The sequence below is a fragment of the Bombus terrestris genome, chromosome 13, assembly GCF_910591885.1.
Source record: "Bombus terrestris chromosome 13, iyBomTerr1.2, whole genome shotgun sequence".
Lineage (NCBI taxonomy): Eukaryota > Metazoa > Arthropoda > Insecta > Hymenoptera > Apidae > Bombus > Bombus terrestris.
In genome coordinates this window covers 13,519,246-13,532,000 of record NC_063281.1, presented here as the reverse complement: position 1 = coordinate 13,532,000, position 12,755 = coordinate 13,519,246, and the positions used below count along the sequence as shown (strand labels likewise).

General features: G+C 35.8%; 1 protein-coding gene across 4 annotated transcripts; it reads left to right on the top strand.

Annotated features, from left to right (window-relative positions):
- Positions 1-286: 286 nt before the first annotated feature.
- Positions 287-12,438, top strand: LOC100644779 (insulin receptor substrate 1). 4 transcript variants are annotated; one of them, XM_012315448.3, is made up of 10 exons: positions 287-2,475; positions 2,978-3,123; positions 3,209-3,491; positions 3,861-3,956; positions 4,683-4,982; positions 5,706-6,097; positions 6,703-7,118; positions 7,250-7,664; positions 7,840-8,080; positions 8,295-12,438. In XM_012315448.3, the coding sequence occupies exons 1-10, from the start codon at positions 2,091-2,093 to the stop codon at positions 9,233-9,235; spliced, it is 3,615 nt and encodes a 1,204-aa protein (XP_012170838.1). In that variant the 5' UTR covers positions 287-2,090; the 3' UTR covers positions 9,236-12,438. The 4 variants fall into 4 exon arrangements, with proteins under 4 accessions (XP_012170838.1, XP_048267406.1, XP_012170840.1 ...); XM_048411449.1 differs by having other exon boundaries at positions 288-563; XM_012315450.3 differs by lacking the exon at positions 4,683-4,982 and having other exon boundaries at positions 290-2,475.
- The last annotated feature ends 317 nt before the right edge of the window (positions 12,439-12,755 follow it).

The window sequence follows — 12,755 nt, the reverse complement described above, 5'->3', positions numbered from 1 at the left end:
TAAAAATTCACAAGCAATCGGTATTAACGATAAAAATAGATTGATCGATATAGTCAGAGGTTAACCCAAGTCATCGAGAACTTACATTTGTGAAAAGAATGTAGCGCAACTTAAACGACCTCCGGAAGGATCCACCGCAATGCGGTGTTTAGTCGACACAATAGTTACGCCACTGCAAAAGAGACAACCGCATGTGTACGTAAATACGTACATACGTATGTGTATTTACGGTCGTGGCGTATCGCGTATCGAGTCGCCGCCGTCGCCGCCATTCGAGCGGTTAGCGCCTGCGTACATCTTGTTTACAACTGCGGAGCTTACCATACACATGACCTTTACAAGATGGACATGAGCGCCTATTTAGCTGTCTAGGCGTGCGACGGAAAAAAGTTGAAGATACGTGCGTGTCATTGAATCGTGAAGATTGACGTGTATGAGAGGAACCGTGGAATCGAGTGATGTTTAATTCGGTTATCAAAGAAAACAGTCAAAGCACGCGTTCGTGATCCCAAGTGACGCGGTATTTGTCGCTTGCACGCGGGCGGAAAGGGGAGAGAGGGATGGTGGGTACGAAAGGAGACCCGAATTTTTCACCTCAAGCAGATGTGATTGTCGTGAACGGATTTTGCGTATGCCTGATCGAGAGTTCGCATTCAGGATACGTCGTGCATGATGATACAGTGTTGTTAACCACATCGTGAATTCCATTCGTGTGTTTCCGCAAAGTGCTCGATATATGTATAAAGGGTGTGGGAAGAGGAGTGCGTTCTCTCGCATCGACCTGGAATGCTGCCGTGTTTTGATGTGCCTACTATTGCGCATGAAAAAATTCACCTGCCCTTGACAATAGCCTATTTATCCGAACCAGACCGCCTTTAAACCGCGCTTACCAGTGATAACAGGGGTTCAACCACCCACCTACGTGTGCATCGCCTGTCCCACTCTCTTTTTCTCTACCTCTCTACGTATTTCCTCTAAACGTACGAGCAAACAAGCAAGCGACCACAAGCGCGCGCGCGCGCTCGCTTGCTGCTGCTGCGTGTACACGTGAAAACACCCGCGTGTGTCTGTCTCTCATTGTCAGTATCATCGTGTGTACAACCCTTTCTTTATATGTGCCCATGCCTGTCTGTGTATACGCGCCAACCATTCTGGTCAACGTTATAAATTGTATTATTCGACGCGATAAACAGGTGTACCTGCGGTTCTATCCCGGATCAATGATACTTCCACTTTTCCGAGTAATTTCCAAATCCAAATATTTGCAAATGCGAAATATGTAAATGCTAGCGTATACAGGCCGCTTCAGATTCCATGCAATCTGTCGTCCTGGGATACCACGCGAACCGCGAACCGTGGCGGGCGAAATTAGACGAAACCGCGTGACAGGTGGAATCCAACGAGAACCGTGATCGCAGAAATCTCGTCAAAAGGTACATAGTTTCTATGTTTACCGAGAAATTCACTTTACGAAGAGTTGTTGATTTTTCGTCGTGGATTGGACTGTTTGTTAATTCCGTGACTTTAGTAAACTTGGTTATTCGATAATAAATGCTCGCATGAATCGCATCGAAGAGGCCGACCCGTGCGACGCCCTTAGTACACATTGAGTGCACATGCACTATGGTGGCGTGTTATTGCTTATTTACCCCCGACACGTGCTTTCACCATTGGCTTGCTTCGAGTACAACGATATCGACGACAACCTCTCCACGTTAAAAGCAGAACGGCTACACGTTGTTTAAGAAAAAAACAGCAAAACGAGCGTGCGGTTTTACAGAAACGTTCTTTGAATTTTCTTATGCCGATAGAAGCAGCGATATATGATCGTACCGATTGAAATATCTATATGGTGTTATTTCTCCAGTGCAAAAGTTGGAAGTGTGTCTTTCGAGTCGAGCTGCTGCTCTGACAACGTGGGTGGGAACACGCATTCTACCACAATGAACTATTGACATAGTATGTTTGGGTATAGTAAAATATGCATAACGAATTGATCATCTATACCATTTAAATGGTACAATATTACGCGTCGATAGAGAAGACGCAAAATTTTTGGCGACAACGGGCTTTTCGATCGTCACTGCGCGATGTCTTCGAGCAGAGGTTTAGTCTCCCCTTCAGGAGGTCCCGTTGTTCTCTCCGGTCACGTGAAGAAGCTAAAGACGCAGAAGAAAAAATTCTTTGTACTGCGTGGCGAGGCACCAGGATATCCCGCGTGTCTCGAATATTACGATAGCAAAAAGAAATTTGAAAATAGGCAACCGCCAAAGCGCAGCATCTTGTTGAACAGCTGTTTCAATATTAATAGACGCATGGATACCAAACACAAACATGTTATCGCATTGTATACGAAAGACGAATGCTTTTGCTTGATTCTGGAGAGTGAGAAAGAATTGGATGAATGGCTGAAAGCGATGCTTTTACTTCAGAGCGGAGATGTAGCTGATGGAGAGCAACCTCGGCCTATATTTGGTAATGCGCTATCATGATTTGAATTAGAATTAGGCCGCATATTAAGGACGAAACGCGAGATTCACGCGTCGAAAAACAATTTTAAACAAACATTCGTTATTTACGAGTACTAATTTCGTTGAAGTGTCATATTTTGAACTATAAGTCCAGTTGTTTACTTGTTTTTTCAAATGCGTCATTGCCTTTAATATGTAGGAGAAGAACGTTTTTTCAATATTTTGTTATCTCTTCCGAATATATTTTTATTAATTGCTTACAAAGTTGCTGATTATACTTTGTGAGAAATATAAAACTGTATTGTCCTGTATAAAATAAAAAGATATATGCTGTGATAATTTATAAACAATTGTTATAAAATGTGGAAATCTTGTTATATGTTATATTATGCAGTGTTATAATGAGATTAAATACAATATCACACATCGTTGATTCTACAATGTTATATATTATTAATTATTAATTATTAATTATGATGAGGCATAAATGTAATATTTTATTTCAGAACATGTATGGCAAGTTACAATGCAGAAAAAAGGACTAGGTGAACGAAAGAATATTCATGGCCCCTATAGGCTATGTTTAACTGACCGAACATTAAGCCTAGTGAAAATCGGGGCAAAGGATAATTCAGACACTATAGAATTCCCTGTAAGCATACTACTTTAGTGGATGACATAGTCTAAGGCTTAGCGTATTTAAGAAGAAAGACTAATGCAAAACCTTTGCTCCACAGTTAATTTGTATCAGACGATGTGGATATATGGAACGTATCTTCTACATGGAAGTAGGTCGTTCAGCTGTTACTGGTGGCGGTGAATTATGGATGGAAGCTGAAGACAATAATATAGCAAATAATATGCATGCTGCTATTATGAATTCTATGAGCAATTCTAGTAGCAAGAAAGATGATGTGGGGCCACGTGAAAGAATTCGCAGTTCCTCTGCCACCGAAGCCAGCAAGCCAATTGGTGTGCTGCAACGACATGCTGGACAAAGATTTCATAATTCGCCATTAGGTGAGTCTGAATTTTAATAAATCATATTTATACTTTAAGAGAATATCAGTTATGGTTTTTAGCACTCACCTCCAAAGTATATTTTCAATTATGTAAATACTTTAACAATATATTTATAATATTTTAATGTTTCGATTTTTTTTTTTATAAATACTGAACATTTTACGCAGAAGCTCCTTTGCACAGAAATCATCCTACAAATTCCTTTTGCTTCTATGTGTAAATTGTCCAAGACATTGATTTTCTTTTTTATATCAGACCATAACTATAACTGCACTACATTACATGCCTCGAAATATCGGCTGAATCACGAAATATACAATTGAAAACTCAGCTTAGAATAACACAAATGGGTTGCGGGTATTACAGAGGAACACAGGACGCACGAGGAGCAGGTGGATCAACTTCAAGAACAGGAGCAGTCTAATCAGACTCAGAGTACCTCTTCTTGCAATACGATCACGGGTCTGTTTTCTGTCATTGCAGTTGTATGCTTCTTTTTTTTATAAGATGTGGGCATCAAAGGGTGACAAACACGATTATGATTCAATATACTCAAATTTGTTGTTAAAGAATTCTTATCGTATACATACGTATAGCCTATTAAAAGACTTTTATTTTTACACGAATGGATTTTCTGTTTAAAAAGAAGTTCATATTTATTTAAATGAAATTCAAGAAAAACCTCTAACTTTTTTCTATGATTTTTGTTTTACTACTTTCTATAGTTTTTCAATTAAAGATATTTTGGTCAAATTTCTATAGGATAATCGAATAATTACACGATAATTGTGATAAATTGTTAATCGAAAAATTTGTCGGCGAAACAAACAGGGTTTTATTGATTACCGTGTGCGAAAGGTAGTTTCTAGTATTGCACAATATGTTTCAATACCATACATATGACGTTGGCGAACATACATATTAACGAGGCCAAGTAGAACAAAAACAAATGTGTATTGCATTCTTTGAAGTAGAAATTTATTCAATTTCTAAAGATTGGTCAACGGTATTTTTTTCTAGATAGGAACCTTTTTACGTTTACGATGTTCTGATACGTATAAACTGTTATTTTCTTCAATAAAAATCTTTCGATCGAATCTCAATCATTATCACGTTGATTAGATTTTGCAAAAAGTATATGGAAAAAGAAAAGTAATTGTACGACAGTGAGAGCTGTATGGTTTGCAGTCGTTGCTGGTACCGGGGCTGGGACTGCTGGGATTGCCTCGACTAATAACAACTGTGCCACTACCACTAGACGTCGTCATTCGGTAGCGAGTCATCCCCATTCCGTCAATAATTCCCAATCCGTTCATGTTACAACAAGTACAACTACAACAACCATCACCACCACTATTACCATCACTACGACCGCTACCGTGACCACCACAACCACAACCGCGACAATATCCCATCAGAGAACCTTGTCGCTGCCCTTAGCTGCCATTATCAATCAAATGCAATCATCTAAAAGATCAGTTTTACGCTGTATGTATTTTTGTTTCGTTGTACGATAAATCAGCAAGAGATGTTCTTTATTTCTTTTTCAGTGTCTCTGCCTTGCTATTTCCCGTTTTATTTTCTATTCCCTCTTCTTTCTATACTTTTTCCTTTCTATGGGAATCCAAATACGCAAGCAGATGTGTTCGAAATTGAAACTACTTCCTGTTGCGTCATATATAACTTACTTCTCCATGAGACCATCGCGTTGCCGTGGAAATGCAAGCTTCTACTCGCATGCGATTAGTTGCACGATACTTCATAATGAAGTAACGCTTCCCTTTTCGTTTCTTTCAGCGTGCCAAAACAATCGATGGAATATTTTCTACAGCATTCAGTCTCAATGATGTGTTTTCTTGGTGTTTTCATTACCGACATACCGGTCCTCCTCATATGTGAAATCATTCTCTTGTCTATTTCTTATATTTTCCGTAACATCTTTCGTATTCGAAGTATACATATATTTCGTCTCACTATCCCAATCATTTGGATACATCTTTTTGATCACTGTTTATTGCTTGATCTAAAATATATGTTCTAATAAATAACAACCTGTATACCTGAATATGCATAAATATTATACAGATCTATGGAATCATTTGACTATGCAAATGAACTAACCGCTGCTATGCTGGGAGGATGGATGCTTTTCGAATTTTGTTCCCTAAACTGAATATTTTGCAACAACGTGTCTGACTAATATGTTTCTAGGTGCAAACGGGCGTGACAGGTGTGATAGTTTACCATCGAGGGCTCGTACCACCAGCGAGAGCCATCCAGCATCAATGTTAAGTCATCCTAGGAGTACTCTGAGACCGCATTCTATGTACGGAAAAGGCGCATCCTACTCACCACCGATCACTTCGATGCCTATCAGTCCTGCTTCCGGTGCATGTTCCACAGACTCCGCGGGATCATCTCTTTCAATGGACGATGGTGGCGAAAATGTGTTGGAAGAGGGTACCGTTTCGAGATACGGTCATTCTTTAACGCCTGACGAACCTGTTATTCTGGAGGAGAATGGCGACGATTATGCTCCGTGGTCCACGTCGCATTCGCATCATAAATATTCACCAAATTTCAAGTCGCATTCTCCTTCTCAGGTGGGTCGTTGGTAGAGTTGATAGAATAGGTAAAATACAATAGTTATATAAATTTACAAACTTTAATCATCTTATCTAAGTAAAAGCATTATGTATATTTGTTCGAATACGTTTTCTATATTCACATGTAGCTTATGCAAACCTACAAATATGAGTCACTTTTAAGCGATGATTAACTATTCTTAGCGCCTAAATTTATGTTTTTGGTCATTCTTGGCACGGATTAACAAAGTTCTGTTACTTTATACGTTCTCTTGAAAATGTTTGATTATAAATAATCTTGTTTTAACAAAATCTAAACGTCCGAAACGAAACTGAAAAAAGAAGAAGTTTTATAAATGACGATGAAAAGTACGATTCTCTGATCTTTTATCGCTTATTGTTGTTGTGTTCTCTAGTTGCTTATAATATAATTTGAAATAATGAATTAAATAATTCATAATTTTGCTTACTTACTCGAGATTCTACTATTAAGTAAACAAATGATAACGCGTTTAAGAATTGAAGTTCAAATTGCATCATTACTATGACATATATATTGCATCATCTGACGATGATAGCTAAATGACGAAATAATAACGCGCGGAATTTTACTTTGTTTACAGCAAAGTTCCTATATAGAAATGTGCAGCCCTTTTGGATCAAGTCCTGGGCGTAGCGGAGGTTACATGCCAATGAGTTCAGGAACAGGATATTCGCATTCACGAGGATCTTCCCTCGTAGAAGAATCAAACACTCTACCAGAAGGTTACGTACCTATGGCACCCGTTGGAAATAACGGGTACGTCGACATGGATCCTTCGCATAATCATAATGGCCATTTTGCCGATGATCTGTCGCATGGTGGCAGTAGTTGTTCCGTTACATCTGGCACACCCAGTACAGATTTGCGTTTCTCCGAGTATCATTTAGACAAAGTAACGAGTTTTCTTCCACCCGGAGAGGATTTGCAAGCTAGACCAGCAAGAGCCTATTCCATTGGGTCTCGGCCAGAACCTGTAAACAGGCATCGCAAAAATAGGTATGAAACATCGTATTTAATTCTATTAATCTTACGTAGTGTTAGATATTGGAAAGAAATTGTTTATACGAAGATAGATAGGCAAAATGTATCGATGGAAGACATGATTGTCTGGTTTTTGTTTTGGATAGGTTGGACATTACTCAACAAGAAGCTAGCCGAGTACGAGCGTTCTCTGTAGGCAGCAGATCTAAGAGACCTGAAATTGGCAGGTTAGCGAATGTAGTCACTGCAACGTTACCAGTTGGTTGTGAAAGCTCGAGTTCCAATAAATCAAACTCAGCGCCATTGTTATCGAGTTCTTGGGGACACAATTCCGGTTGCTCTGTAACTTCCGAACGAATGGAGGACCTAATGGAATTGGACTTCACGAAACCCAATATTTCTGCAACCTTCAATTCACCACCTTCATCTTATTCGCAGTCGCAATCTCAGTCGCATTCGTATTCTACTGCCACCGACACCAGTTCCTACGTTGATATGTCTCCTGGACAACCGCCGTCGTCGACCACTGCCCCGTACGTCGATATGAGCCGCATAAATAAGGTATTCCTGGACTGAAATGAATTAATTTATATATTTTAATATTGCATGTATTAACATGATATTTTTAAGGTTGATTGTCTTGTGAAATTAATTTGTTTCTCGCCGAATATTTAACATTATCACGTTTATATTAATTCTTGTTTGTTCAATTTCCTATTTTTTCAAATTTTTTCAGATTAATCGTAATAACAATAACAATACAATCACTGCCAATCAAAATCATAGTCACATTCATGTATCGTCCTCTGCTTCCATACATAAACCTGTAATTACTACTTTGAAACCGGTGGAAGAAGCAGAAGGACCATACATGAGAATGGATGGTGTAATGGAGGATTGGTCACAATCCGATACAAGTCCTAAGCAAATTGCATCGCCTATGCAAGAAGAGTGTGTGCAATCGAACGGACCGCCAGGTAAAAGATTTAACAATTTTCAAATGTATATATGTATTAATTAATTAACCACTTTATCATAGCTTCTTAAAAAAATGAAAGTGATTTTTATCTTTTATATTTAATGATTTTCAATAACACCGTGTGTGACTTAATATTTCTTTAAAACATATGTCTTCGATAAATAAACTTAATTATCTTATCGTCTAACGTGTAGATATAATTTATGTTTTAGGAGCCACGAGAACAGCACCGGTCGATCTTCCACGGCGCCCAGCTGCCGACTATGTTGACATGAGTTTTAAATCAAGAACAAGTTTAGAACAAGACTATATGAATATGAATATGAGCAGTCGAAACAATCGTAAACCAATAGCGACGCGAGCTGGTAGTCGAAAGGAGAAGTCTCGTTCGCAACCAATCGCGATTCAAGCTGGAAATAAACCTATAAAAACGCCTAGTTTCTTACCTCTAAACGGAAGTCCGGAATCAGAAAGCTTAGCAAGTACACCGGCGTCGCCGCCACGGGCAACTCCAACAGGTTCCTCCGCGACTATTTTCCCTTTTTCCTTGAATAGCCCGCAATCACCTGAGAAATCATTCACTCACCAAAAGGATACTGATAAATCTTCAGAGCTGAATATGACTTCTAAACGCAGTAACGATCGTACAATGGCAGAAACTACAAGTAGTAGAGTTAGTAGCACGATCAATTCTATTTCTGTAACGGAGGCGAATAAAACCTTGGCGAAAATAATTAACGATAGACCGTCTAGTCCTACAGGGAAAGATAGTCAAGTTAGTCGCGTGATATCAAACAACTCATTGACCTCGCAAGATAGTGCGTTGAACGCTATAACAAAGAAGTTTTCCGATTTGAACGTATCAAAACCACGTTTAATCACTGCGTCTCCAAACACCAGTCCGACGTTACCTGGTTTTAAGCCAACCGTTGAAAAGCGGGCCTCGTCTCCTAAATTGCTAGACGAGACGCCCACACCTACACCTACCGCCATGCCAAGCCCCTTAGAAAAGGAGAATTTCGTGCAAATTGATGCAGAAATTTTGCACTACGCTAGTCTAGATCTTCCTGAGGTTGCTAACGTGGCACCTATTTCGTCAGCATCCCAAGAAGGCTTCAATTACGCTGAAATCGATTTTGCTAAACTTAAATAAAATTAGGCTGTCATTATTTTAAATGTACGAGTGGTGGCATTGATGTAACACGCGTGTGGGTCAGGTGTTGTAAAATGCTGTATTGACTTTCTTTTTTGACGAGTATAAACAGGACAATCGATCGTTCTAACATTGGTCGAGCTAAACCAATAAAAAATTAATTGGTTCAGAGTGCTGAATGTAAAGTAACATAGATAGAGAAATTTTATTATTTAGTTGCAAACTTTACGTTGAAATCGCTTTATTTTTCGTACGCTTCTGACTTTCAAAAAAAAAAAAAAAAAAGCGAAAGATTACTGGTTATACTTTATTTTCTTATTTAGCATTATAACGATTATGTTATGTTAAAATATTGTTGTAAATCGATATCACCTTTCGAGTTGGAGAACAAGAGGGTCTAATTGTTCCCTCTGTTTTTCTTTCTCTTTTTTTATACTTACCATTTTTTTCGACGAAGTGCATGGATATTAAGTATGAAATTGAAACTACCTTGTTTCGGTTGCTTTGCAAACGAACGTTGTAAGTAGTATTATCTTACGTCGTTAAAATATATACATGTATAAAACAAGTAATCAATTCAGAAAGAAGAAAAGGAATACTATTTATCGGTGGTTTTAAATCTATTTCTAGATATTATGGCGACTAACTTAATGTTATTACTAATCACGTTGGTTTTTGTGAATTTGATTGGATTCTTCCAACAATGTGCAATGATACACTACCAAAAACATAATTACTACGTGCGAGCTAACAAATATGGCATTGTTTCCTCATCACGAGGAAATTATTTATCGTTCGCCAATGTTGGATCGATGCTAAATTACTGGTAACTTGTACTTCAGACAAGTGTACGTCGTTTACAATGAACATATATTATACGTATTATCACGCTTTTTCATATGAATTATGAATTACTGAAATATTGTTTCACACAATATTTTCACATTCTTGTACATTTAAATGTGAATGTGCGGGCGCGCGTGCGCACGTATATATTACACGTTCATTCAGACATATACACATACATATACGCATTTACAGAGTATTCTGTAAAGGATGATACAAGGCGGTATCCACTGGAAAGAGAGATGATTGGTTGTGTAAAAATAAATTAAAAATCAGTCTTAACGAGACGTTGTTGCTGAAAAATAGAAAAGGAAAAATGTTTCTTAATACTACCGATATTTTATGAGTTCGATTTTAATGACATATTTCTCCTCGCATACAATTTAAGGATAGTTCAGATATAAATTATATCATATCGTGTATATATGCATACATATGCATTGTCAAAATAATGTTATAAATATATACATATGTGGAAATATGTATTATATTATATATATAACATAATATACATGAATATATAGAAGTATGTTCATATATATGATATATTATACATATATTAATGATGATTAAAGCAGTGTATATTGCTGTTCTTCATTACGCGATACTTATACGTGTGTATATGTATACATATATATATATATATATATATATATATATATATATATATATGTATGTATATGTATATGTATATATATATGTATATTATATATATATATATATAAAATAATTCCTTCGAATGCTCCTCTGAAGGTTCTCGAGATGAAACAAATGACATGTTGATTGTATTATTGTATAATAATGTTGTTGTAACATGTACATTGTTCGATTTAAGATTATTATTTGACTGACATTAGTTGAAAAATAAGTTTTTATTTAGAAAGAAAAAACGAAGCATACGCGAGATCTTTTTTTTTGTTGCAGATTAACACAATGTCCGTCCAAATGAAATAGATCGCGTTTTAATAGCGTTTTAGTTTCCTGGTAAAAGAAGTTTTGTTTGATTTAATAATTAACATGTAAATATAAACTCTTTTGCAAATTATAAACTTGAGAATTTTATTGTTTTATGATCATAGATTTTTCTTTTCTTTTCTTTTCTTTTGTTTTTCTTTACTTTTTGTTTCGCTTAGTTTTATTGAAATTTCTAAAACAATCGGCTACTAATATCGAATGTACGAAGGACAGAGAAATCAAAATAGGAAAGTTGAATTTTTATTTATATATAAACGTATTACGTTATATTATATTATATTCGAGCGAGAAATTATTATTTTTGTATTAGAAAACAGTATTTATTTTTTGTTAGAGAAAATTACATTTCTTTTTGCTTTTTTTGTCAGGAAAATTAATTTGTCAATTAATAACTTAAGTACCTAATCGCTAATCACGTATGGTTTATAGTATTATATCTTAAGAAGGAAACGATAATTTTAGGTGTATTATAAATAATTATCTTAATGGCTATCTCTTATAATAGATCGTTTAATATACTTGTTTTATTTATTTCATTTCTTCAAAACTTTTAATATTTGCTGTCAATTGGTATGCCGGGATTTATTTTAATAATCAAGTAAGTTTTTCTGACAAAATATATGTCATAAATGAAGGAAACACGATCACATGTAACGTGTACATTCTTAACATTTTTTAAATCTAATTTTTATTTTTAATACTTTAATGCCGATTTAAAAATGGAGCTTGTTAACCAAAAATTACTCTATAATCCAATTTGTTTTTCAATTAAAATGAACATTGTGTTATCTAGTGCTAAAATTTGGGGAATGTTAATTCCTCAATATATAGATGTACATTACAAACAGATGTATAAATATGGGGAAAGTAATGTTGATTTGAATGTACATATAAAATTTAAATATAATATCTAATAATAAGTATTTTACTGATACATTAAATATTTATTTTAATATCAAATAATTTCAGATTATCTGCTTAGAGACTGTCGTTTTTTTTTCTAAGAAACCTGTACTATTGTGTAGAAATTTTAAGTTTTTTTACGATTATAATTTTAGAAATTATGCTAGTACAATGTCTCTCAGGTTTCAAGTACAATTAACTATTAACGAACATTAACATTTTTATCTTAAATAAGTTATCGTTTGCTTTCAGTGATATCCAAGTTTTTATTTGTCATCGACATACATCTTCTGTATATGAACATTTTATACTTTAACAATAACGTCTTTCATGACAGATTGTAAAAGAACATATAATAGATTTAAGTAAGTAATAATAAAGGATTCTTTATATTTACACGATGATTAAAGAAACGTTATTGTAAAAGTTAAAGAAAAAGATAAGTAAAATGTGCCAATTATATTCAACTTACTACGATATCCCATTACTGTCACACTGTGATCGCAGTTTTATGTAATATCTACGGCCTCTAGTTTACTTGAAATTCGACTTGTTTCATATCAGCCAATTAATAAAACGAAAATAATTACGAAAAGTTATCCGAAATCTTCATAATCGGTAATAATGTACAGATATGATTGCTTAGCTTTAATCGGATTAAATTATTCACAGCTAATTCGATCGTTAAATTAATAACAATGTTACAGACAATTTTATTTTTCGTTTATCGCGCGACATCGCTTTAGATGTCTCTTAGTTTATCGTTACGTATCTCGGTATAAAGCGGAAAGATCGT